This window comes from Nymphaea colorata, chromosome 2 (genome assembly GCF_008831285.2).
Source record: "Nymphaea colorata isolate Beijing-Zhang1983 chromosome 2, ASM883128v2, whole genome shotgun sequence".
Classification (NCBI taxonomy): domain Eukaryota; kingdom Viridiplantae; phylum Streptophyta; class Magnoliopsida; order Nymphaeales; family Nymphaeaceae; genus Nymphaea; species Nymphaea colorata.
In genome coordinates this window covers 8,546,611-8,573,608 of record NC_045139.1, presented here as the reverse complement: position 1 = coordinate 8,573,608, position 26,998 = coordinate 8,546,611, and the positions used below count along the sequence as shown (strand labels likewise).

At 39.3% G+C, this 26,998-nt stretch overlaps 3 protein-coding genes across 3 annotated transcripts; all 3 read left to right on the top strand.

Annotated features, from left to right (window-relative positions):
- The first annotated feature begins 3,037 nt into the window (after window positions 1-3,037).
- Window positions 3,038-8,369, top strand: LOC116248569 (lipoxygenase 6, chloroplastic). Its single transcript, XM_031621443.2, has 9 exons — window positions 3,038-3,492; window positions 3,683-3,963; window positions 4,221-4,458; window positions 4,753-5,085; window positions 5,190-5,275; window positions 5,378-5,485; window positions 6,104-6,405; window positions 6,579-6,845; window positions 7,471-8,369. The coding sequence occupies exons 1-9, from the start codon at window positions 3,045-3,047 to the stop codon at window positions 8,228-8,230; spliced, it is 2,823 nt and encodes a 940-aa protein (XP_031477303.1). The 5' UTR covers window positions 3,038-3,044; the 3' UTR covers window positions 8,231-8,369.
- Window positions 8,370-11,788: 3,419 nt separating this feature from the next.
- LOC116246763 (60S ribosomal protein L13a-3) lies at window positions 11,789-13,914 on the top strand. The gene is made up of 4 exons (XM_031618626.2): window positions 11,789-12,155; window positions 12,316-12,432; window positions 12,564-12,651; window positions 13,547-13,914. The coding sequence occupies exons 1-4, from the start codon at window positions 11,884-11,886 to the stop codon at window positions 13,688-13,690; spliced, it is 621 nt and encodes a 206-aa protein (XP_031474486.1). The 5' UTR covers window positions 11,789-11,883; the 3' UTR covers window positions 13,691-13,914.
- Window positions 13,915-16,337: 2,423 nt separating this feature from the next.
- On the top strand, window positions 16,338-26,023 carry LOC116248746 (uncharacterized). The gene is made up of 4 exons (XM_031621708.2): window positions 16,338-16,885; window positions 17,248-17,397; window positions 17,826-18,179; window positions 25,389-26,023. Exons 1-4 carry the CDS (start codon window positions 16,508-16,510, stop codon window positions 25,824-25,826), a joined length of 1,320 nt encoding a protein of 439 aa, XP_031477568.1. The 5' UTR covers window positions 16,338-16,507; the 3' UTR covers window positions 25,827-26,023.
- The last annotated feature ends 975 nt before the right edge of the window (window positions 26,024-26,998 follow it).

Here is a 26,998-nt window from a genome sequence, read left to right as displayed (position 1 = left end):
AAAGTTATTAGAACTTTAAGACATACAGATAAATTGGCTTTTTTTTTTCTAATACACATTCTCTCTGTATATTTTCAAGATTGTGGGGGCGAAAGATACCTCGAAAAGGCCTAAACCCCATCTTCTTTCTCCCCCCTCCAGAATCAGGGCTACTTCCGAACCCAAGTGAATTTACGATTACTTCATTCAACTTGAAAGTAGCATCGGCCATCGGCCATTGTCTGCAATTCAGGGTAGTGCTCATGAAAGTGAACTGCTCATGAAAGTGAACTGTTGAACGTGTTTTCACCTCCCGCCAGCTTGATGCCCTCGAAACACATATCTAAGATGAAAAAAATTTGATATTGCAAGGTTGGTGGATCTCTTGAGTAACAGATACAGCTCCCAAAAAGAAAATTTGAAGCTTTTTAATGTTAGAAACTTATTAGAAACCTGAAATCTACATATAACAGAAGCTTCTACGTACATATTAATCTAATATTCTTAGAAGCAACAAAAAGTGTCATTGTCTTGAGGATTATCATCAAGAGTGTTATATATCGAGTTGCTGTTCTAGTATTGGAAACTTGAACATGTTATGATATTTTTTCGGTGGGCCGGACCACATTTGTCTTCTTCCCATCCCATCCTATCTTTTCCCTTTCTATATTTGTCATTTATATTTTACATATAGAAAGAAAACAAATAAAATAATGTTAATAATGAATATCAAAGGTACGTACCTCAACTTGTGTTCATATGAAACTCCAATTGAGTTGCTGTCGTCGTGGCTCAACTGGCCTCTTTTTCACATTTCCTCATCAATTATTGTTGCCATCGAATTCACCTTTAGTTCTTAGAAGCTTTTTTTTTTTCCCTTTTCCTTTTTCCCTCACTTTTCCTTTGCTGCTTTTCAAAAAGCAGGGATATGTGGGCCTTCAAGAACATCACCTTCCAAAAACCCACAGCTTCCATCAATCATGCATGAAAGAATTTTATAAGAAATTTGTAATTCAAACTGGGGACCTCTGAATTAGGTCTGAACAACTCAATGGTACTTATTTCAAAAACAGAAATCGGATATTAAATAGTAAATAGTTACTTCCTTTAAGTTCTACATATTTTGGGTGAGCAGAAGGTTAACAACTAATTGTTCAAAAAAAAAAAACTTGAACGACTCCCTATTCCCCTTTTCTAAAGTCTTAAGCTGTATCAGGATCTGGGTAGAATACGGTACACCCATCAATTTAAGTTTTGTAAGAATGTGCGTAGAATCAAACTAAAAGAAGAAGTAAGAAAGTGTGTGAACGTTTTTGGTTTAGGTGCTTGAATTTAAGTCACACAAAGAAGCCGTTGAATGATTTCATTATATTATAGGTGACTTTTTTTTTTTTGAAGTATTATTTTCTAGTACTACTGGAAGTTCATATTCTAACAACATTGTGTGCTTGACCCAAATGCTTAACCGGATTTTTTCCTTTCATACCGAACCTAACCCAGCTAGATCCTGGGCTCGGTCCAGGGTCGTACTTGGCTTGCCGAAGACTACAAGGGAACGGTTGAATTACTGAAAATTCAACGATCCAGCAAATGTCAAAACCTAGAAAGTGGGTCGGCCTGGTCAAAAGGATCCTAGCGTCCACCGGCTGGTTGGCTAAGCCAAGGTGCGTGTCCTCTATAACCATAAAATCACGTGTACGTCCGAACAAGGGTTGGACCGTCGACCAGAAATAATGGAAGAAAGTCACCGACCTACCTAAAGGGACTTTCTACTAGATCAAGGCTACCCTTTTTTAAAAATAAAAATAAAAAAATTGAGGTTCTTTTTTTTTTCTTGATAATACCCTTTTTCTTTTAAGTTTTACGAATTCTCGACTGTATGGATCGCGGACCTCTACACATATTTGCATTATTATCTTTTTTATAATAAATTTCACCATTCATTACAAGGATCTTTGGAATAAGTGTTTCATGAATCTACTCAGCCCGATCATACATGAAATAATAATATATTATTTCGACTGCCAAGCTACACTAAATGCTCCATGTATTTCCGCCAACTTGAAGGACAAAATATTTAAAAGTATGCCACCATACAACAGATGCCCTAGCAATAATTTATGGTATTTAGACATTGGCTACATCTGACAGTGGATAGATGTCAATTTCCTTATATACATATACCCACATGCAAACCAAACCAAGAGAGAGACACATGATTCTCTCTCTCTCTCTTATAAAAGAGATTAATATATATATAAAAGAGTGTGTATATGTGTGTGTCACGTCTCTCTCTTGATTTGCATTAAAGCCTCTCACTACTCTTATCTTGCTCTTTTAGTTTGTTAACGTTGTGTGTGCCACCTTTTTTTAACAAACTGCTAGTTGATATGAATGGAAAAATGCTCTATGTGATTCAAAAGAGAATTTAAGTCAGATTTCATATATGCTTTAAAATTAATTAATCATACATGCTTTAAAACTAATTAATTATGTGAGGCTTTTCCACTTATGGAATTTATTTTTGACATGTCTCTTGGGAGACATCAGATCAAATTGGAACAATACAGAATTTATTTTGACATCGAATTTTTATATTCAAGAGAAAGTTTAGCTTCTTCAAAGTCTACGCATGAACCAATCCAACTACTTTACTGCATGCAGTCAGAATCGGCAGCGTCCTTCTTTTTTGCCTCCCTCTCTCTCTCTCTCTCTCTCTCTCTCTCTCTCTCTTCTCCATGATCATTTCACATGGCTTTGACTGTTCGTTTAGGTTGGTTTGTTTAGTCGTAATCCCCACTCTTTTATCTAAAATTCCAACTATAGGCTTCCTCTTGTTTCGTTTTTTTATTTTATGGCAGACACTTTTGGAACACTGGCGAATAAATGGCCTCTTTCTATACGGTGAGCATTGTGTGTGTGTGTGTGTTTTTATTTATTTATTGGGTATCCATGTCAAAAATCTAGAATTTGGAGATCCCATTTGATATTATAAGTTTGGATGTTGGACAAATCTCTCTGCCCCCCGCTATTTATTTATTTGAAGGTTGGTGGCCAGGGTAACCATGTTTCTCTCGTCCTCTCTCTGTCTCAATATAACCAAAGGTACAGCTTGTGCCGACTGCTCTCTCTCCTTCTCTGATACAGAGATGGCGACTGTTCAAAGTGTTCTCAATCAACCAAGGATCAGAAGTAGCCCACTCAGTTCTCCTTGGATCACAGACAAGCATGAAATCAGATGGGTGATGAGGGTGAGATCGATGAGTCAGAAGCATCCACTGAGCTCCAAGAGGAGGTCGGTGGTCAGGGCAGTCATCAGCAAAGATCAAGAGGTAACAGTAGTTAACAGTGAGTCGACAGGAGCTAAGATGGTGGATGTGAAGGCGGTGGTGTCTATCAGGAAGAAGATTAAGGAAGGGATTGTAGAGATGATCGAGGACCAGTTGGAACTGTTTCGTAACGGATTCGGGCAGGGGATCACTCTTCAGCTTGTGAGCAATGAAGTAGATCAGGGTGAGCTAATCTAATTAATGCTTCAATTGTTGGTGTTCACTGTTTGATGATCTTGGTTCGTTTTATTTTGCTCCTTTCGTCTGCATCGGGACTTAACGCCATGAAACTGGCAGCACACCAGCAGTGATCACATACTTCATTTTCAGAGCTTATAGCAGAAGTTGTTTTTAACTTTTAGTATTTTCCTCAGAAACAAATGGAACAAAGAAGAGCGCAGAGGTAGCCGTCAGGGGCTGGTTGCCTAAGCACTCACACCGCCCAAATATTCTGGAGTACACAGCTGAATTCAATGTTGATCCTGATTTTGGCCTCCCTGGGGCGGTCATTGTTACCAATCTGCATGATAAGGAATTCTACTTGGTGGAGATCATGATCCAGGGATTTGATGAAGGTTCCATTTTCTTCCCTGCAAATTCTTGGGTTCACTCACAGCATGACAATCCAGAGAAAAGGGTCTTCTTTTCTAATCAGGTAACAGTTGAAATCCCTCTTGATTTCTTTATATACTCTGCTTGCAAATTGGCAAAACGGCTGAAGTTGAATGGTTTGGTTACAAAGCTGATTCTTTTTTAATATCAGAGCAAATCTTTTCAGGTGATCTTGAAATACTCATGTACCATGTGTCATATCAAATATCATTTTGAGAAGAGAAATGACGTACCGCTTTGTGTTCCTGCTCTTTGAACATGTTCACTGATTTGAATTCCTCTATTTGTTCTTCCAATCAGGCATACTTGCCTTCACAAACACCCAGTGGTCTTAATGAACTTAGAAAGAGTGAGCTGGTTAGCATCCGCGGGGATGGCCAGGGCGAGCGTAAGCAATTCGAAAGGATATATGATTATGCTACTTACAATGACTTGGGAAACCCGGACAAGGATATTGAACTTCTTAGGCCAGTTCTGGGTGGGAAGGAGAGACCCTATCCCAGACGATGCCGCACCGGTCGGCCTCCCACAAAGTCAGGTATAATGTTTGATCTCTCCTTTGATCCTGTAGTTTTTCTTCTACTTGGTATTGTCAAGTTCCTTGGAAGCATTCTTTGTTTGTTAATTATGATTTGGATAAAATCGATGCTGATGCTTCATTCAAGAAATAGCCATGGACACGGTTTATTAAAACTGACAACTGGGCATGAAGCCTTCTCTGCAAGTTCAGTTGGCATTACTTGCAGCTTTATCTTATGATGCAAGAGCAGGAATACATGCATACCATTTTCATCATAAGTTGAGATTCTTTTCTCATCTGGTGTCATGGCAGATCCTTTGTCAGAGAGTAGGGTTGAGAAGCCTCATCCAGTGTATGTTCCCCGAGATGAAAATTTTGAGGAGATAAAACAGGGCAGTTTCTCTGCTGGGCGGCTCAAAGCTGTCCTGCACACTTTGGTGCCATCTATAGCTGCTGCACTCTCTCGACACGACAATCCGTTTTCATGCTTCTCTGACATTGACAAGCTGTACAATGAAGGCATCACTATAAAGCATGACCAGGACCAGGGAATTTTTGAGAGCTTATTGCTTCCCAGGGTTCTAAAGGGGGCTGCTAATGCTAGCAAGCGGCTGCTGAAATACAAGACTCCTGCTGTAATTTCCAGTAAGGACATGGACTCCAACTCTTGAAAGACTAGTCTCTTTCTTTTACGTTTAGATTGTCTGCAGGCTGTGCATGTTTAAGCATATGCCTACTGAATTTTTCAGGAGATAAATTTGCATGGCTGCGTGATAATGAATTTGCTCGTCAAACATTGGCTGGTGTAAATCCTGTGAATATTGAAAGACTGAAGGTGTTTAATGTGGATTTGTTATTCCTCTTTTTTTAGTGATATTATGTTCACAACGGAGCCTTTTGTCTCATCTAGATCCTTGTGGTTCAAATGTTTTCGCAGGAGATTCCAATTCTCAGCAAATTAGACCCAACAACGTATGGTTCTCCTCAGTCAGCGATTACTGAGGAGTTACTTGAACGAGAATTACATGGACTAACTGTTGAACAGGTACTACAGTTGATCTTTTCGTTTCATACTTGTTGTTTCTACGGGATTGGCTTCATGTAGACATCAATATGAATATATATAATATCTTAGACAGAGGTTAAGTTCTCTGAACATTCAGATCTGTTTCTGAGCTGGGAGTTGCAGGGAAATGAAAATTGGAACATCCAGACCATGGAAGCACTTTTCGATTTCCCCTGCATGGTCCCAGCTTCAACCCCACCGCCAAGTTCAGAGCAAGCCATTAAATCGGTGCTAAGGGGGAAATTGCATTTTTTAGGCATTAACTGAACAAATGGTGGAAAGTGCAGTTTTATTAATTTTGTTCTATGTCTTAGGTTAAAAAAGTTCGTTTCTTCCCAATTTTTTTATAGGAAACGTTGAAGTAAAAGAAGATCAATTTTATGCTCTTAAGAGTATAAATACATCAACGCAGAAACTTGTTAAATGTAATCACCTTGATCTTTCTAAAAAATAAACCCATATAATCCTCTAATAAATTTCTGTTGCAGCAATAGTATTTCTAGAAATACCTTGAAAGTTGGAAGATGTATGTCAATGCATATGGTTTTCTGCATTATTTCTTTGTTAACTTTCTTATCATCCTGATTGGTGATTCAGGCAATTGAGGAGAGGAGACTCTTTATACTCGACTACCATGATATACTCTTGCCTTACATGAAAAGAATGAATTCTTTGGAAGGAAGAAAAGCTTATGCATCACGGACTGTCCTTTTCATAACCGAGAGTGGTACACTGAAACCAATTGCTATCGAACTCAGCCTTCCCCCTACCTCATCCATGCCAAGGAACAAACATGTCTATACCCCCGGTCACGACGCAACAAGCCACTGGACCTGGAAAATGGCCAAAGCTCATGTCTGCTCAAATGATGCTGGTGTCCACCAATTAGTAAATCACTGGTAAGTAGATGTGCCTTTTAAGTAATTGAACAACTGCCGATCCATTTTCCTGCTTCTGCCAGCGGTCCTGCACTGGGTTACCTGAACAGCATATTTAGTTCGTGATTGAAGGCATCAGCATGAAATTGTCCTGGTGAAGATCCATGTAGCTTAATGCTAGTCTACTGTTTCAGGTTGAGGACCCATGCATGCATGGAACCTTATATTATTGCAACTAACAGACAGCTGAGCTCAATGCATCCCATCTACAAATTGCTGCATCCTCACATGCGGTATACTTTAGAAATCAATGCTTTGGCTCGACAGAGTTTGATAAATGGAGGTGGAATTATTGAAGAATGTTTCAGTCCAGGAAAATATGCTATGGAGCTGAGCTCAGCTGCCTATAAGGCCTTGTGGCGATTTGACATGGAGGGATTACCTGCAGATTTAATACGAAGGTGAGATTCTTTAAGAGTCTTATTGATAGGTTAGACTGCTGAAGCCTCCATATTTTTTCTTTCCTTCTATTTGTTACTTACATGGCGTGAAAGAAAGTTTCAATGTTATAACTTCCATTAATCCAATCTTTCTTTTTCTGTGAGCATTTGTTTTGTATGTCTGTGTGTTTTATGTTAAACAGTAATTGCAATTTATGTGCATGAAATCATCCAACCAATCAACACACTTATCTGAAGTCATGCAAACTCAGTTTACGGTTTGTGCTTTTTGGAATTATGAACGGCTTATGACTGATCTACATAACGATCGTCATTTACGTTAGTGTTTTATGTGAATGTCATACATAGTAGTTGACTGTAGGACATTGCAGTTAAGCCTTAGAATCCTTCGGGCTTGTTCATGGACGAGTTGCAGTTTTCCCAACCATTAGCTATTAAAAGCTTAAAGAGTTCAAGAAGCTAAGTTTCTACTCAAAAAAATAATAGAACTTTGAGAGACTGGAACTGTTACACATGAGCATGAAGGGACTTTTTCTGCTTAATTCCTTTTGAAAAAACCCTGTAAGTATCTAAGTTATTTCAGAATGTGCTTTCTTCCATCTTTCTAATCCATTAGAAATTTCAGGGGCATGGCTGTGGAGGATCCTTCAAGCGCCCTTGGTGTGAAGCTTGTTATTGAGGACTATCCATATGCTGCAGATGGACTTCTTATATGGTCAGCCATTAAAGATTGGGTTGAAGACTATGTTTCACACTTCTATTCAGAACCAGGCAGCGTTAAGTCTGATACGGAGCTTCAATGTTGGTGGGATGAGATAAAGAACAAAGGCCATCCTGATAAGAGGAATGAGCCATGGTGGCCTCAACTGAACACCAAAGAGGACTTGTGTGGAGTCCTCACCACAATGATCTGGGTGGCGTCTGGGCAGCATGCAGCCGTGAATTTTGGCCAGTACCCATATGGAGGATACATGCCGAATCGTCCCACACTTATGAGAAAACTAATGCCAAGAGAGGATCAGCCGGAGTTTGAAGATTTGCTTCTGGACCCTCAAGCAACATTGCTTGCATCACTACCAACTCAGGTTCAAGCTACAAAAATCATGGCTGTCAAGGACACATTATCAACACATTCTCCAGACGAAGAGTATTTGGGTCAAGTGCAACCCTATCACGCCCATTTTACTAACGAGCAAAAGATCCAGTTGGCATTTGACAGATTCTCAGCAAGGATCGAGGAGATAGAAGAGATCATCCACAGACGGAACAAAGATACACGTCTTAAGAACAGAACTGGAGCTGGAATTCCTCCTTATGAGCTACTACTACCTACATCAGGCCCTGGTGTGACTGGTAGAGGAGTTCCCAACAGTGTTTCCATCTGATGGCATTGTGTACATTCTTTGTTTTTAAATTGTCCCATTTGCATATACAGAACTGGAGTACTTTAACTTTGTATTGAGCCTTGTAAGCTTGCAGCAGATTGATGGATGAGGAAGACTTAAAAGTGGTTAACTTGAACGATTTCTGCACATTAAAGATTCCGTTCAGATCGTATCATTCTTTCCAAATTTTCATATTGATTTCCATAGTGGCCCGGAGGAGCTCCCTGCAAGATCAGGGCCAGAAGCAAAGAGAGGAGCCTGTTCCACCTGAAAATTTGAAAAGTTTTTAAAATTTAGCCGTTTAAGAATTACAGAAAAAGTAAAGGCCCCCAAAATGTCCACAAGTTGTCGTTGGCACTTCCACTCATGAAAGTAACTTCACCAAAGGTTGAGACAAAAAAAAAGAAAAAGAGCGGATTGTCAATTGTGTGTGTGTGTGTGTGTGCGCGCACGGGTGTGTATGTTCGCTTGTCGGACTGTACATGAGCCGAGTTGATTTTTGTCATCTCGACTCGACTCACTCATATATTTCCTGGTTCGAGCTTAGCTTGAGCTTGAGTTCAACAATACAAGGTCAGCTAGGGTCCCGGCTCAAGTTTGACTAATTTAAGCTTGTTTACCAATTTCTCGTTTGATTCGACAAAAACAAAAAAAAAAAACCTAAGTTAAACGAGCTTACATGAGTTTAATAGAGCAGAATCCTTGTAACTCGAATTCAACCCATTTATAAGCTAGAGTTCTCAGTTAAGCTCAAGCTCAACTCGTTTATAAACTAATCGACCTTTAGTCGAGCTTAAAATCGAGCTCGAATTGGCTTTATAGTGAGGGGGTGTCCGTTCCATCTTGAAGCAAACACGATCCATCTGGGCCTGCATTTGTTCCATTTGTTTCTACCTAGAAACAGGATGTCTTGTTCATGGCGTTCTCAAGATAAGAAAATCAAAGGAAGCACGTAGAGCATAGAACCTGATCTTGTGAATCTAGTCCTACCTTTCCAAATCTTTAGCAATGTTCTCAAGCATGATATTATTTTGTTTTCACATTTCCTCGTAGAAGGGAAAGGGATACATAGTTTCTGTATTCATAAGTCCAAAACATAACTCCTCCTTATTGAGGAACAAGAAGTCAAGGATCTCCATTTATCCTTCCCCTATGATCTAGTCCTGCATTAGCTTGCATGAGAGGTTGGCACCCATGTGAATCGAACCAAGAACTCACTTTCTACCAGTCACAAGTCCAACCAGCTACACTGAACTCTTCCGGACCAGTCCACAACTTAACAACCAACCTTGAGTGTCAACGCAAGTAGTGAACTAGATAAGCACTTAACAGCATCAATGGAAGGCCATCTTGCTCCATTTCATAGTTCAAAGTATATTTTCTAATCATCAAAACAATGAAAATATATATTCTTTACATTAAAAACATATGCATGCATTGACAGAAAAAAAGGGATATTTGGTTGAACTCTTAACAGATGCAAGCTTAAACTTGAGATAGCATACCTTATTGATTAAATATAATTCATCAGTACGTGTTTAGTGCATATGAAAAACAATATACAACCCAAAAAAATTTTGGGTCTGTACAATTTCTCTGCGCTACATCAAGCACCAAAAACATTACCGTGCATTTTACATGGGATCTGGGTCTAGTTTTTTTCGCAAAAATATGTTTTTGCTCGTTTGGACTTCTTCTTGTGCATCTTTCCATTCCCTTCTTCTCTTGTCGCACTTGCCTCAACTACGTACCAGGTTCTTTAGCACCAGCAGCGTCTTCTTTAGCTATGCCTTCACTGGTGAAAGTAAACTTCTCTCTCTCTCCCCCCCTTGTTCCAACAAGCATTTCTTGCAGAGGCAATGGGTCCCTACACTCTTCTTCATCATCAACTTCTTCTTCTTCGTCTTCTGTTTCTTCTTTTAAACCTGCAAACCATATTCTATCTCTGCTACTGCAAAAATAAATCTTTCATTTCTGTCTCTTACATTCTTCTTCATCCTCTGTTTCTGCTCTAGTGCTCTTCAACCCTCTTTTCTTCTCCTCTCCGTAATATTGCATATTCTTCTTCCTGTAGTTATGGCTCCATTTACCCTCTTCTTCGTCCTCTGCTTCTTTTGCTTCAACCCTCATTTCTTCTCTTCTCTAAGATTTCCTCTTTGTTGGACAATGTTCTTTGTTCCTCCTTGACTGATGTAGATCTGTATGCACGCTGATCTCGTAATGGGACAAAATCGTGTTCCACTTCTCGTTTTCTCCTCTTAGATCCGATGAGAGTTGGATTTCGTGGATGAATGGAGGTTTTTCTCCACTCGTTGTTTGTCAATATGGTCACTTCTTTCTCCATTTTCTCATTTTAGTAGTACACTACTTGTTTCTTAAGGTTCTATTTATGTTGCCTGTTTGTATGTAAAAAATAGCGTCGGTTGTGTATCATCAAATGTGGTTAATATTTTCTTCTCTATGCCTTCTAATTTTTTTAGCTTTGGATGTAAGGAAATGTACTAGGATGTAGTGGAATGTATTTATGTTTAGTGTTTCAAGTATGTGACATATTAGATGTAGTGGTGTTGCGCACATTTAAACTAGAAGCATGTGAGAAACCTGCTCATGCTATTGTTCTCTCTCTCTTGTTTGTATTCTTCAATTGCCATTTCTGGTTTATTTTTAACCATGCCTTTGTCAAATCATATGATTATATTCATCTAATCATGTACCCTATAGATGCTACAACAATTTCATTTTCATTCCCAACATTCATGCATGATTATGATTCTGTCGTTATGCATTAGGAGTAAGACCTAGATTTTGTTGTATTGTCTGATAAGGTACGAGACTGTGAAGAAACTTTTGACGTATTTGATTTTTATAACTTATTTTTATGTTCGTTGTTAATTTGTTATAATGTTAAGATGGACAAGTGAAGCAAGAACTTAGTTTATAATGGTGAAGGAAGATAATATTGTTTGGTAAAACATGAAAAACATCAATCCATCAAGAGAGAATCTTACATGGACTTAATCATATGTACTCCAACTTGTTTTGGAGTAATCACACATATGTAATACCTAATATGGAATCAAGATGTTGTTTGAAGCCAAAGACATACAGAGTTATTGAAAAGAAAATGATTGAACTTTTTGGGTTTGCCTTTGTGTCGTGCTTTCTTTTCTTAGAATTGTCTTTAGAAAATAGTTAGCTAACATATCTTTATATATTAGCTTTAATGAGAATCATTTGAGTCATTGTTTGCAAGAAGATTAGACTGTAGAGATTAAGCAGAAATATCCACTAGTTTTCCATTATTTTCCAAAAAGAATTAAGAAGAAGAAAAATCAATGCGATGAAAAGCTAGCTCAATGAAGCCTTAGAAGTCGCACTTATAAACTAGGCCGAGCTTTGCTCCTAATAAACATGCGAGCTGAGCTGAGTTCGAATTGCTCGAGTTTTGCGTCGCTGGGTCCTAACTAAGTTGAGGATACAGCGGTGAAATTAATTGATTAAGTTAAGGACTTTTTGGTCATTAAAGCACGTTATAAAACCCTAGCTCTTTGACAGGCGCAAACCCTCATCAAATCTCTACCAGAGGGGAAGAGAGGGCGGAAGCCAGACACAGAGCGTGCCGAAGCGGCGGCGAAGGAAGGAGGAGGAAGAAGATGGTTTCGGGCTCGGGAGTGTGCGCGCGGGTGGTGGTGGTGGACGCCAGGCACCACATGCTGGGGAGGCTGGCTTCGATCCTGGCGAAGGAGCTCCTCAACGGCCAGAGGATCGTCGTGGTGAGGTGCGAGGAGATCTGCCTCTCCGGCGGCCTCGTCCGCCAGAAGATGAAGTACCTCCGCTTCCTCCGCAAGCGGATGAACACCAAGCCCTCCCACGGGCCCATCCACTTCCGCGCCCCCGCCAAGATCCTCTGGCGCACCATCCGCGGGTACTCCCTTTAATTTCTTCCTCCATTTTTCGCTTTCGGCTTCTATTTTCGTTATTTGTCGTTTCGTTTTTCCGGCATTTGACTTGTTGTTTCTGATTCGTGGCATCTTTGTTTCGTGTCCTGATTCGTTTCGTCGTTTTTGTTGGTCGTTCTGATTCAGAATGATTCCTCATAAGACCAAGCGTGGCGCGGCTGCCCTCGCACGTTTGAAGGCGTACGAGGGGATCCCTCCTCCGTACGACAAGAAGAAGAGGATGGTCATACCTGATGCTCTCAAGTAAGTTTTGTTTCCTCCATTTTTCTCATTTTAGTTTTTGCTCATTTTTTGGTGATTTGGTATATCTGTGAGTTTGTAGTAACCCGGATTTTGTTTTCACATTCATTCGAATGATGTGTTTGGGAACGTAGGGTCTTGAGGCTTCAGACTGGGCACAGGTACTGCCTCCTTGGTCGTCTGTCGTCAGAGGTTGGGTGGAGTCAGTATGATACCATCAAGGCAAGTTTCACTTCTCTGCTCTTTCTTTATGGCTTCTGGTCGTTGGCGTGTTTGAAAAATTCTTTTTGCGGTCATTTGTCAAATGCAACTTCGGGGCGAAATCCTTAGGTGACTGCATTTGGGAGATGCTTATTCATTTTATTTGAAGTGATTCTTTGTATGGCGTATTGGTAATGATTGTGCATTTGTATATGACGGTTTTTTGTGTGCTCTGGAATTTTTGGAAATGTTCCTTCTTCTTTAAATTAATCGTATTTTCTCTTCTTCCTTTAATGACCACCTTTACATGTGTACTCAGTTCCACTCGACGTGTAGGTTCAAGGCCTGGATTGTGTTTTCTTCTTTACGCTTTAGAGTTAGGTTAGAAAATAAATGTATAGGAAATTTCTTTTGATATATTCTAATACTAATTCGATTTTCGTATTTAACCTTCCTCTTATGTGACATCCATTTTTATATTCCCTTGTTTCTTTTTTGGATGTGGTACGCCCATGCGATGTCGGGGTGGGGGAAGGTTTTGTTATTTGGAAGGGTGTTGTTGCAACGATGTAATAATATGTATGTATATGAAGGACCAAGAAACCTGTTGAAGCGTGGAGAACTGTAAACTAAAATTTTCTATTGGAATTGTGATGATTTGTTACATGTTGTGAAATTTGATTTTGACTTGTTGGGGCATAATTGACGTCTAAGTAACTTTACTTGTATAGATTACATATCACTTTAGCAAGTACAGTCGTTTTCTTTACTTAATTGTTAATGAAATAGTTTTTATTTCAAAACAAGCTATATGTTTCGATTGCTCTGTTTCAGTCGAGTGTGGACGAACCTTTCTTTTTTCATTTTGGAATCGCTGAGTGGTACGTTTGACATTTGTTTCCCTTACGTTCTTTAGGAATTGGAGGCTAAGAGGAAGGCAAGATCCCAAGTGATGTATGAGAGGCGGAAGCAGTTGACCAAACTGAGAACGAAGGCAGAGAAAGCTGCAGACGAGCAGCTTGGTTCCCAGCTTGAGGTGCTTGCGCCTATCAAATATTGATTTGCTTGATCGAGAAAAGCTGGAGCTCTCAACTTTGTTTTTGCTGGGAGCAATCTAGAGGGACGAGTCTACTTTGTTCTTGCTGTGTGCCTTCCAATTACTGTAGGTTTTACGTTGAAGTTACAATTTTGTCTCGTGCTTTTCATTATTTTGGTTCTTGAACTAAGGTTTCGAACTTCAAAGGATAATTTTATCGCAAGGATTTATGGAGATAATTTCTCGGATATGTGTCGGTTTGCCTCGGTATAAAATATTAGATTGTGGCACTGTTGCTGTTGTGGTGGAAATACTTGTCCGAATTGCTGGGATTGTGATATCTCCCATACTTCGTTGATAGGAGCGCATGAAAATGGTTTTCCAAAGTCTGGCAAATAAATTGTTGATGTTTGCACTATTAAGAGTTCTGCTTTTTGGCGTACGAAGGTTGCAGTCTTGTCAAATACGGGTGAGGGATAGGTTGTTTCTGAAAAAGTGAGCATCTCCAAGTTGAATTTAAAGCTCTACGTTGCTTCGTTTGATTGCTCTCTCTCCAATTTTCATGCATGTGGGTTTCATCTCATTTACATGCTTGACCCCTTTCGTCTTAAATGTGAATTTTCTTCTCGCCGATCATGTGGATTGGAGGAGAGTTGTCATATAGGTCTGTTGATTAATGATAAGTCAGTAGTCTTTGGTATTGTCAAAGGTGATTTTTGAGGTTTTACTATTCAGGGTTTTTTTTTACCTCTGTTTGACACATTCTAAAAGAAGCCTGAACCTTTCCCTTCCTCCCTGAGACCCTTTATCATCGTCGAAGATTTCTTTCTCTCTCTATTCTCTTTCTTATTGCAGTCGAAAGACTTCCATTTCTTTTCTCTTTAAACCTTCCACAGCCACTTCCTCTCTCTCTTTCTCTCCTCTCTTGGTGGTGGTTGCCATGGTCGTTCAGCTGCTCTCCTGGGTTCACGGCGGCTTACTGAGATCCACAGTGCAAGTGAAAGAAGATGGCTCGAGGTACAAGAGCGCTCCGGGTTGGAACGGTGGACTTGAGAGTTTTCAAACTCGGGAGGAGCTCTTGGCTGGTTTAGAACGGGGGGGACTTGAGAGCCTTTTTAGCTTGTTCTTGTTTTCCCAAATTAAATTTAACCGTCCAAACTCAAATAAAGCTTAATATTAAAATAGATTCGGCAAAATATTCTAAACAAAAAAATTTCCGGGTTGACTTAGCTTCATCTGATTAGGGGTTCGTTGGATTTCAACAATTTTTTTATATGTATGTAGTTTCTTGCAAAATTTTGAAAACTATTTAATGACGTCATCTACGGATGGGCTATCGAGCTTGAGAAAAGGGCTTCGAGTGGCCTGTTAGGCTTGATAAGCTCAGAATATATATAATATTTTATTACAGTTAATTATATTTATATATTATTTTAATTTAAAAAATATATTTTTTAATTTAATTGGATTAGGACTCAGGTTTTAATGGTAACTCGAGTTTCGGGTGTCAGGTCGACTCGACGCCCATGCTTGTCTATTATATGAAAGACATGTCTAATTGAGCTATTTGTCACAAAGGGCTCATTTGAAAACCTGAAACTTTAATGTAGAGATGAAACATTAGTTCAAGGAAAGTTTTTACTGCAAATTTGGTGCCAAGTTCGGCTTTAGTGTTAGAAGTTTTGGAGCCATAATAAAACGTTAGTACTAACATGTGTAACTTTAACGCTGGAAAAAAATTTCTGCATGTTAACCTCTCAACATCCGGAGCCAAAGTTCCATGAAAATTAAATAAATGAAGTAAATCGAAGGCAGAACAAAAATTCCACTAAAATGCCCTGTACTAAATACCCAGCCGTTTTAAGTCTGAGTATTTATTAGTTCCAGATATCCAAACGCTACCAAAAGGAAATTCCAAATTATTTTTTCTTCAATAATCCATTATTCTTTTTAAGCATCTAACCGCAGACCTGTCTTATACGTGATGAAACAATTTATATGACTGCGTAGGAGATAACTTTTAGAACTTCAACCCCCTTAGAGTTGAGTTTATTTTTTCTTTCATTAGATTCTCAGCGACTAAATAGGCCCACACCTAAATATTATTTGCATTGTTGGAAATTGACAAACAACAAAAGACATGGATCCAACAACAGACATAGGTTTGAAAGAGAATCCACTTAATAAATCTAAACTTAAATCCATATATAACACATATCGGGTCGTACTTTCATCAATCAACAAGAGACAAAACTTTTACCCGATTCAAGTAGTTCCATTTTTAGTTCTTGTGTAGCTGATCGGAATTGCAAGCCACCCTAATCGGTTTGGATCATCCATTTACAAGATAATAAGTTAAGGTCTGTCGAGTAGTTAGGATCGTCAAATAATTGCATTTTTTTTAAAAAACTGTGTTGCTATAGAAATTTTTTAATTTTTGAATTATGAAATAACACAAACTATATTCAATATAAATAAATATTCATATGAAATGTTGTTCATTTTTAGTTGATGAAATAATCAGAACATGAACTTGCAACAGACTTACTTTCTTCATAAATTTACAAAAAATTTATAACTTAACTAGGAACTAGCTGGCTCGCAGAGTCAAATAATGACAGTATTGAATCCGTCTCAATCCCATTTCCAACTATACCATGCATTTTCGACCTGCTCACTAACCCTAAACTCACCGCCTATTGTTGCGCGCGCGCTCTCTCTCTGGCTGTGTTTCTCTCTTCTTGCTACCGCGCGATACGTGGGGAGGTCGAAGGGTGGAAGAGTGGTACTGAAGAGAGCCGCTCGATTTTCCTGTCGAGGGGAGAAAGGGAGGAAGAGAATATGGAGCCGCAGGGGAGCAGCGGCATCGTGGGCAGTAGCCGGAGGGGGAAGAAGCGGGAGACCGTGGAAGTGAAGGTGGACGTCGTCCCTGAGGCGGAGGGTCTTGTCGCCCCCTTCGTCGGTTACTTCCCTTCCGGCTTCGACATCGGTTCCTCGTCCGAGGGGAATGACGGGGTGAGAGTCAGGGCCTTCAGGAACACCGACAAGTTCAAGAAGGGACGTCTGCAGCTGGTGATCAACGACGACAATGCCGGCGTTGATTTCGTAGGCACCAACTACTCCGGTGAAGGTGCCCTATTCCAGCCCTGCACTTACGCCCTCGGCGTTCTCGACAAGAACAACGGTTCCCTTAAGATCCTCCCCATCGCCGGAAACAAGGTGCTTTTTGTTTTTTTAAGAGCGAAACTTCTTGATTTGTTTATATATTCGAAAAACGGATGTATCATCTGTTTCATTTCTTGGGGATTCTCAGGAATGGGAATTTGGTTTTTGCAACAAATGTATTCCTTTTGTACCATCTGTTATATGTGATAGTTCTTCGGATTGTGGTGCTGTTTACATCTGTCGCCGCTTGTAAATTGCATGTTATGGAATTTCTGTCACATTTTTATCTGGTCGGCGGTCTATGCCTCTTCTTTCCTAATACGAATTCTTCAATTTATCTGCCTCTCTGGTGTTTGCTTCGTTAGACTGCTGCTCTGCGCACTGTTGAACTTGATTCTAATGGCATTCTTCTTCAGATCTTTAGGTTGGAACCGAGAGTGAGGGGTTTACAGTATGTACACACAGGGGCAGTTGATGTAGAGGAAGAGAAGCTCACTGATGAGAATAGGCTCGATAAACTGAGAGCTCTTACATCTTCTTTTGGAACAAAGCGATCAAAGAGTCAGGTTTGTACATAGTCTTTTCCCTCCATTTTCAGTTATCTTGCCTTAATTTTCCTCTTTTTGTGTGTGTGTGTGTGTGCGCGCACGCTACCATGTCACTAGGTGATAGGATTTGAGAATTGCTAAAATGGGCTATTATATCTGTGTGCCTGTGAGACACTCTCGTTTCTGTATATTCAAGCTACCACATAACTACATAATAGGATCTGTTGTAGCACCTAGACATGTGTGACTATGAGGCGTACCCGTTTCTGACATTAGCTCAGATTTTGGCGTTTGATAATTGAAACTGAAACGTTTAACAGCATCCATATATTTTGCATTCTAGTTCCTTGGAATGCTCTATCTTGCCATTAGCTGCATGTTTAACGTGTTTTATTCTTTTGGAGCCAAATTAAGTGAATTTCTACACCTTTTGTTGACTACCACAGGTCACCAGGCGGGAGTCAAGGCGCCTAAAAGAAGAAAATCTTGATTTAAAAGAGGCAGCTGAGAACTTAATTAAGGATGCTAATGTTCAAGGAAATGTAAAGACACGACAAGAAGTTTTGCATGATACAAACACGTCCATCGAACGAAATATTCCACCTTATGATCTTACTGCCGTGTCAGTAGAAAATGTTTATCCATTGGACAAGATTATTCTGGAAACAGAGTGGGAACATCTTTATGACATTTTAGAGCTGCTGGAGGCTGAAGATGGTGGTTCTGCTTCTGAAATTCTCGGCAGAAATGGATATCCTATTTTTGTCTGTAACAGGGTTCATAAAGTCATGCAGATTATGGTATTTTTTCGCCTTTGTCTGATTACACATGTTTATCATCTCAGCTCCTTATTTATGCTGAATCTAGATGTATGTTGTTAAGGCAAAAAAGGCGACCAATTCTTTTTTTCTTTTTATTTTTTCTAGTTATGTTAATATGTCAAGTTATTTTGATTAACTATTACTAATATTTGAATTGTGGAGAGTAGTAATATAACAAACATAACCAACTTAAACAATAAAAAAGTAATTGTTGACTTCATTGAATATGCAAATCAATAGAAGACCGTTACTTATTAAATGTAATCTAATATATATATATATATATATATATAACTAAATCTAATCTCTTAATGAAGGAATGTAAATCTGCAGGAAGGCTTTAATCAATCTGTATTTAAAGAAAGACATAGTATAATGAAATATACTATCAGTACATAATAGTATATAAATACAAGTACACAACCTTAACAATGCACATAACCATACTAATGTATACAGATAACAGGTGTCACAATACTACGTATAATATAACAGGCTAATAATATATACATATAATAGGTTGATGCAATACTATATAACAGGTATAATAGATTGTACATGATAGTATATACATACAACACATATTACAATACATATAACATGAATAAAAAAATACATTACAATACAATTTAACATAATAGTATATAAATATAAGTTTATAATAGGTATAACAAATTAAGAATTCATATAATTGTATGATATAAGTACGTAACATAATCATACTAATGTATACATATAAGAGGTATGAGGTATCACAATACTATAAAACAAACTAAGTGGCTAACAATATGTACATATATACAACATCATCAACATAACAATCCATAAAAATACGTAATCAATACAAAATAAAGTACATAATTGTTAGGCACCAGGTATAGGATTGGATTCTATGTCACATAGGTGTGGGATGCCGGACGACATATCTCAAATCATTTGGGTGCGGTGGTGCTGCGAGGGTAATTATTATTATTGTTAATTTATTATTATAATATATATCATAGTCATAGAAAACATATTTTTTTTGAAAAAAATGCAAAAAAGTATGATAAATTAAATGGCTGTTTAAAACTTACAAAAAATTTGTTTTTCAAAAAAACATTAAAATGAAAAAAACATTTTTTTTTATTTTTTTTCAGTTTTTTTTAATGCCAAACATTTTTTTTTCATTTTGTATTTTTTATTTGTTGCAGGTCTATTTATCTTTTGATGTTTGTGTTATTAGTTTCTCACTTATTTTATTTTTTTTCAATTTTTAATTTTTAAAAATTTACCATATTTTTCTTTTTTTTTTCCGTTTTTTCAAGCTTGCCGTGTTATACCTGAGAAAAATCTCACCGTTTAAAACTCTAAGACGTTATTTGTGACTATATATATATATATATATATATATATATATATATATAGAAACATATGACAAAAATTGTCTATGAAAGCAAAAATATCAAAATACTAATAAAGTAATACTGTAATCTGTAATACTTGAGAGACTAAGCGACAATGAATGCCGTGAGCATCAACCTTCTTCCTCCCCAGCCCCTCAGCCCTTCTACTCACTGGCCACCCATTCCCCATTATACACAGTCGAGACTCATGCCGTGGTTAAAGAGGAAATGTTAAACAGAGGTGTCGGTCACCGAGGGGTGCCTCAATGCAAGAGGGAGAAGATGGGAAGGGCTATTGTGGGAAGAAGAAGCTTTGCCATGGGAAGGGACACGATTGTGTCCTAAGTCATTTTTAAAGAAATAAAAAATAAAAAAATAGACAAAAAAGTCCATGACGCGGTTTGACCACACCCGACTCCCGTTGAGTCAGGTGCACATCAAAAAATGACAAAAATGGTTGATGCAGCTGACTGCACCTGACTTTCCTTGACTGCGGTTGGGTGCGAATTTGGGTTGCACCTGCGTTGCGTCGACGCTGGTGCATTAGCAAAATGAACTTATGAAGTGTCCATGTGACATAGATTGGATTGGATCCCCCATGGGACTGATCCAGTAGTGCTTATAAATATGGTTGAAGGACCTTCAGTTGAGGTTTTATCACAAGTATTGAGTGTGTACCCTAATCTGGGATTAGGGCTGAGTGTGTGCGGGTGGGGTTGGGGTTGCCTTGTAAGGGGTTCCCAAGTTAGCGGAGGCTAACAATGGTATCAGAGACAGTTGTCTTTCTCACCGAGACAGACCACCTCTTCACTATGTCTACTTGTGAGGATTTTGCAGCTCTTGAATCCTGTCGCAAGCAATCGGATGAAGAACACCAAATGATGAACCATCGCCTGAAAATGATGGAAAAGAGCCTTGGGAAGATCGAACGGTCCTAAGAATCCAAGGACAGGGGCTTGGAGACTATGTCACATAGGTACGGGTGCAGGTGCGGGTACGGGTATGGACCATTTTCAAAAAATTTAGGTGCGGGGGTACGGCCGGACACACACGCGGATATATATATATATGTCAAAAAATTTCAAAATGGATAACATATTCATAAATCATGATCCAGAACACAGGATGAATGTAATTAACATACAAATATATCAACTTTCTTGATTCTCCATCGCATCATCAATATTAGAAGGAGCAACATGTCACGCTTTTAAGATATATTGACATCGCTATGGTTATGGCTCGCGCTATTATCGAAGAGTCAAGTTATAGAGAAGGAATGAATTTTCGAAACATTGTATGGAAGATTTTAAATGAAAAGTTGTGAGGAACTATGTACAAGAAAAGTTTAGAGTGAAAAAGGAAACAAGAAAAGGGAGAGGATTTTTAATTTTCAACTTAAAATTGGACAACTTTGGACTTGGTCAAAGTTGACCGAGTCTGAAAATGGACAAAAATGATCCTAGGTACGTTGACTGTACCCGATACTGCAATGGAGAATGACCCAACAAAAGGTCTTTAGAGGAGTACCCGTGTGACATAGCTTGAAGACGATAATGACCCAACAAAAGGTCTTTAGAGGTTTGCTGGAACAGTTGCTGAACAAAGTAGATACGAGATACTAGGGAGGACAGAACTGGGAACATTCCAAAGTTGCCATATAGGGACAGTACTGCAAACCAAGCAGCAAATTTAGCGTCGGCCTTCCATCAGCTCGAATTCTGTGGTAGCGATGATAGTTTCCCTTGTGAGAAGGTTGTGATGCCAGAGATTACAGGAAGTGAAGAGGACCTACAAGAGAATGGCTAGAAATTTACTGTTGATATTGATGAAAAAGGCATTGGCCCATTCTTACAGGGTGGTGATGAAATCCTTGATGCTCATTCATGTAGATTCATGTTGAAGAGAGCAACAGTGGACATGGGTGAACACCACTTAAGCTATGGGGGCATGACACATGTTTGTTTAGTCACCCCAGGAATACACCATTCTTCTCACACCAGTTTTCAAAAGGCAAGGTACACATAAGTTTTCTGATGTTTCTGTGGCATCTTCGTGTAAGCATAAGAGTGATCAGCTCCTCTGATCCTTCAAAAGATGAGTTACCGATAGAGCACCAGGTTGCTTTGGCTATGGCCTTATACTAGAAGGGAAGGTGTGCAATGCAGCAACGGAAACCCCTTTGGGTGAAGGACATGAACAAGGTTCAAGACTTCAAGTTGTGAATATAAATTGTGATTTGGCACAACGTCATTCAAGTTGCATCCCCTCTGAGTTAGTATTGCATGCCGCAGAAAGGCTTTGTGATAAAAAGTTTTCAGTCTGGAAAAATATGATGCAGAGGCTGCTGGAATTGTATATGAATTACTGCAATAGGTGCTTTGAAGGGGAGATCACACCAGTTGATAATTTTTAACAAATTCTGAACATAATAAGACTTGGTTATGCCAAGGACAGCAAGGATTTTAAGCCTTAAAATATGGAACTTTTACTTGCTGAAAATTCATTTCTTGCTTCACTTACAGTTGCGGAAAGAGTCAGACATTGGATATCTTTCTTCTCTTCCAGTCGCAGAAAGAGTCAGACATTGGATATCTTTCTTCTCTTCCTTAAACTCACTACATATAAAGGCACTAGAATCTATCTTGTCTCAGAAATTGAGGTCACAAAGATGCAAGGATGGTGGGCTCTTAGGCAGAAAGGAAAGGATGGACATTCTGATGCAATGCACAAAGCGGTTTTGGCTTGTTTCAGGAAAATGTCAACCTCCCTTGTTGACCCTGTGAAAGCGGAAGAGAATTTTCAAAACCTGCATGGAATGAAGGATAACAACATTTTCAAGACATTGCCATGCCCTCTAGCTGAGGAAAAGGATATCAAAGCTGCTCAAACATCCGAGATGATCTGCTAAAGAGGATAGGAAATCGGCATCCACAATATGATCTCTTGAGGATACTCAGTGCTAATGCTCAAACACCTTATTCAAAGCGGAGCATGTCAACTTTATCATTTTGAACCATCTTTCCAACAAGGCTCAAGAAAACAAGGCACTTGTGGCTTCTGCCATAGATCTCTTGTGGACAGTGGCCAACATCTGTCCTTCAATTCTAAAAAGGCTCTTAAGAGAGCTTTGTTAAGCTGTTGATGGAAGAAATTTGCCCTTTTGAAGACAAGCGCCTGCAGATTTTGGCCAGAGCAGGCAGCCATATATCACTTGCGTTTCCTTTGATGTTTCCATTCTTGGAGCAGCTGTGTTGGGAGGGAACCTGTTCACGAGCGAGTGTTATCTTCCAGCGATTGTTGCATTAACAGATGCATCACGTGAACCAGCTTTGTCAGATCTGTTTGAGAAACTTGTGGACTTTCTTTTTGCTAGGATGAATGCACCAACTGTTTTACAACCATTGGGCACACTTGCACAACCTCGTGTTTCAATGTATGAAACTTGTGATGAAGAAATCACACAGCATATCATACAAACCATTTTCCGAATGTCCAATTTAGATAGGCCTGGCCACTTGGATGAGGGATTATCATGTACCTACAACTGTAAATTGAAGGGATATGTTGGCAGGCACTTGTCGAGATTTTTGCCATTAGAAGGAACTTGTTCAGGGCAAAGCTTGGGCTACTAGTTGGTATTTTATTAAGGCTTATGCTGGTGGGAAAAATTTCGGATGGCATTAATTCAAGTGAGAACAACAAAGCTCATCTCAGGTTAGCTGCAGCTGTATCTGTTCTTCAGCTGGCTAAAAAATGGGATGCTCAAGTTTCACCCCAACTATTCCATGTAGTGATTCAAAGGGCGTGGGGATTATTCAGATTTGGTTCAGCATCGTTTTATTAACAAAATAATCAAGTTCCTAAGGTCATGCTCCTTACTCGAAAAATATGCTTGTGCTTTTGCAGTGGCTGCTTGTGTTTGCCATGACGATCTTCAAGAAAATTGTGACCTCACTGAATTTATGGAAGACTATCATCTAGAGGTTCGGAATCATCAAGCGTCTTGAAATGGCTCAGATGGAGTAACAATGACATATATCCTGAATATGTTCTTGCTTACTTGATTTGTATCCTTGCTCAAGATCCACCTTTTCCTGGTATGGATTGCCAAGATAGTGCTGGTTTTGTTACAGTTTGCTGTCTTTTTATTCTATTGAAGGCATGGGAACTGGAATTTGACTCAGACGGGATTTATAGTTCACACCTTGCATTTGCAGCCAATGCATTGTTTATAAGGTTGTCACCATCCTTCACCCGCCAAAAACAGGTGGCCAATGAAGCAGGGTGGGGTTACTCACCAGGGAAAGAGGAAGGGGAAGCAATCAAGAGATCTAAATCAACGCCCATGGCGGCAGGCCCTAATCTGTTGGGCAGATGGGCCTACAATCACTTTAAGGGAAACAGAGATTTTACAGTTCTGTGGGGCGCTGTGGGGTTACTGCAGGAGCTTACAAAGAAATGCACCAAGTGAGGTGATTGGTTTTCAATGCAAACACAGAGGCCTGGAATGCGTTCTTGTTTCACTGGAAGGCTCTTATCAGTCAGCAGTCTTTTCCTTTACACCTTGAGGGCAATGTATTTTTCAAGGTGGGAGTATTGTTAAGCACTGGGTATAGCATTGGATCAAATCCCCCATGAACTAATACAGCAGTGCTTATAAATAAGGTCGAAGGACCTTTGTTGTGGTTTTATCACAAGTATCGAGTGTGTGGCCCTCTGTGAAGGAGAACCCTAATCTCGGCTTAGGGCTGAGTGTGCGTGTGTGGGTTGAGGTTGCGTTGTAAGGGGTTCCCAAGTTAGCGGAGGCTAAAAATAATAGTACATACCCAATTAAGAGACTTAATTGAAAGGAAATGTGACTTTTCACTTTCCCATGGACTAAGTGTGTTGGCGCTAGCTACGCACTTACACATATCCGGTGGCCTAAGTGGTGGACTTAGGTGACGGGCGTGGAGTTACGCTTAGTCCATGACTAAGTGAGGCCTACGCAAGGCCTTACCTTAACAACATAGATCTAGATAGCGCTGCAAATTGTGTTGGGTGGATGGAGGGGTGCCTCTATTATGAGTTTCTCATTAGCTGGTTGGCTCATATTTGACTATTTGTCTATTTCTAATCTCCTGTAGCTTTGGCCTTAGCATTCTACCACTGACCCCTTCCGACTCCCTGCATCTTTGTGTCATCGGCACATTTATTTTTCTTTTAACTTTTTGATAAATCCTTCAAAGATTGGACTGCTTAATGGGTTTGCTCTTTGCGAGGTAAAACCTGGGTAACATTGACTACATGCCTTAGTAGGACAATATCATGGAAGAGTTCAGTGTCCAAACTCATGGTGACAAGGGTTTGATTTGATCCAGGGTTTCCACCTAGCTTGCTCCTCTGTTCTGATTTTATCAATTTTCCCGTCATCATTGCCATCTTAACTGCCCTGAACCATTGCAGTGGTCGACTGAACTGGCTACTAGTGTCCACCATTTTTAAGGCTTAATTTTTTTATTTTCCCTTTTTTATTTATGTGTAGCTAATGTTCAATCGGTCTTTTCCCGTCACATTTCTGTTGAAGATAATGGACAGAGAGCATAGAATATAATTTGTACAGGTGCAGAATGTTGGAGTTTTTGTTGAGTTTATACCCACAAGTGCCAAGCGAAAAAAAAAATTCTCTTTGCTTTTGTTTTCCCTATTTCAGGAATTAGAAAGAAAAGGCCAGAACATAAAATATAATTTGTATGAGTTTTTTTATTTCTTATGCATAAGTACTAAGTGAAAATAATTCTTTGCCTTTTCTTTTTATCAGGACCTGGAAAAACGGGAAAAGCTTGCTGGCATACTCTCGTACATTACTTGCCTTTTAAAGTTTATGAGTATACCTAGTCATTCTATTGATAAGTTGGTGACAGCCAACACTGAGAAGTATAAAGAATCATCCACGATACCAGGGATCATCCTTATAAAGTTCATGAAGATGTTTGCTGATGCACAGAAAAGTATGCTGTCCAGAGAGAAATCTCAGCTACTCATTAGTTATATCCTGGTTCTCACTCTGTTCGTGGATGAATTTGATAGTGACCCATCTGATATTGCCAAAGATTTGAAGATGACACCGGCAAGTCTCAAACCATATTATATGGAATTGGGATGTGGATTTAGAAAATCTTGTGTCATTCTGTCTTTGCCTCTGAAATTCCCCACTCTGAGATTGCCCTCGCAGGGTGGTCGTCGCAATCGTCGGTGAGCACCAAGCAGGTAGGAGTCATTCCTGTAGTTGGAGCACTTTTGACGATGGTTCATGCACACCGTCCTGCTAACCTGGTGGAGGACTAGGGTGGCGACAACATTAATCTATTCTGTTGATGTTTGGCAGCTTCTTGAAGTCATTTTGTGGATAGATCTTTTACAGAAGATAATGTAGAATCATGTGTTGAACTCTGATGACTATCTCTCTCTCTCTCTCTCTCTCCTCCCTGCAACCCTGCAAGTAGCGGGCCTCCCCAAGCTTTTAACTTACATTCAACAGAAGCAAGGACAGACTCTAGGCTCTAAACATGCTTAACGGCCAAGTTCGGAGAAGCTTGAGAATATCAACCGAAACGTAAAGATATACAGCAAGTTTTATAAAGGCCTATCTGAACAACGCTACTGTATTTTCCCTCCACCTTATGCATGCGGGTGACTGTAGTCCCACTTTATTCTCGCCCGGCTGACCTCTCCTGAAGCAAGCAATCCACGGCTCGCAAACAACCAAATGCGCATATCAAGTTCAGCATTATTTAGCAAAATCCATGTTTTCTGTGGACCGCCGATGACGCAAATGCCTGCCCCTCCATATCAAGATCGGTAGAACGTTGATTTTCTTTGGAAGCAAAAAAGCTCTTCTGGAGGCTGCTTTTATTTATTTTTTTCTTTTGTTCTTAGAATGTCAGGACGTTCTATTTCTTCAAACCGTAGTCACACAAACTTCATTGATGTTTTATTCTACTAAACTGTGAGCATATGTACGTAGATCCACAGAGGACTGCCTTTACTTACATTGTATGGCAGACAGACAAAGGCTAAAGAAGAAAACAACTATAGAGTAACAAGGATGTGTAGCAGCGGATGATCAAGTTAGCTGAAAGCAGGTACAATACCTGAAGACTCTAGAGCCTTTTGGTAACGTTAGCATTTTGTTATTGTTTGATGAATTTTAAAGATTGTGGCAGATTTGGAATATTATAAAAATAGTATTTTACTAATGAAACAGTAAGAAAATGTTCCTATTACCAAATAGTCGTTTTTATATAGCCTCACTGGTATAAATAGGGCCAATGGGGCCCTGCAGTAGTTTTTGAGACACTCATATGTGCAATAACATAAGCAGAGGAAGAAACTTCCCCAATCACTGCTACTATAAATATTCCCACTGAA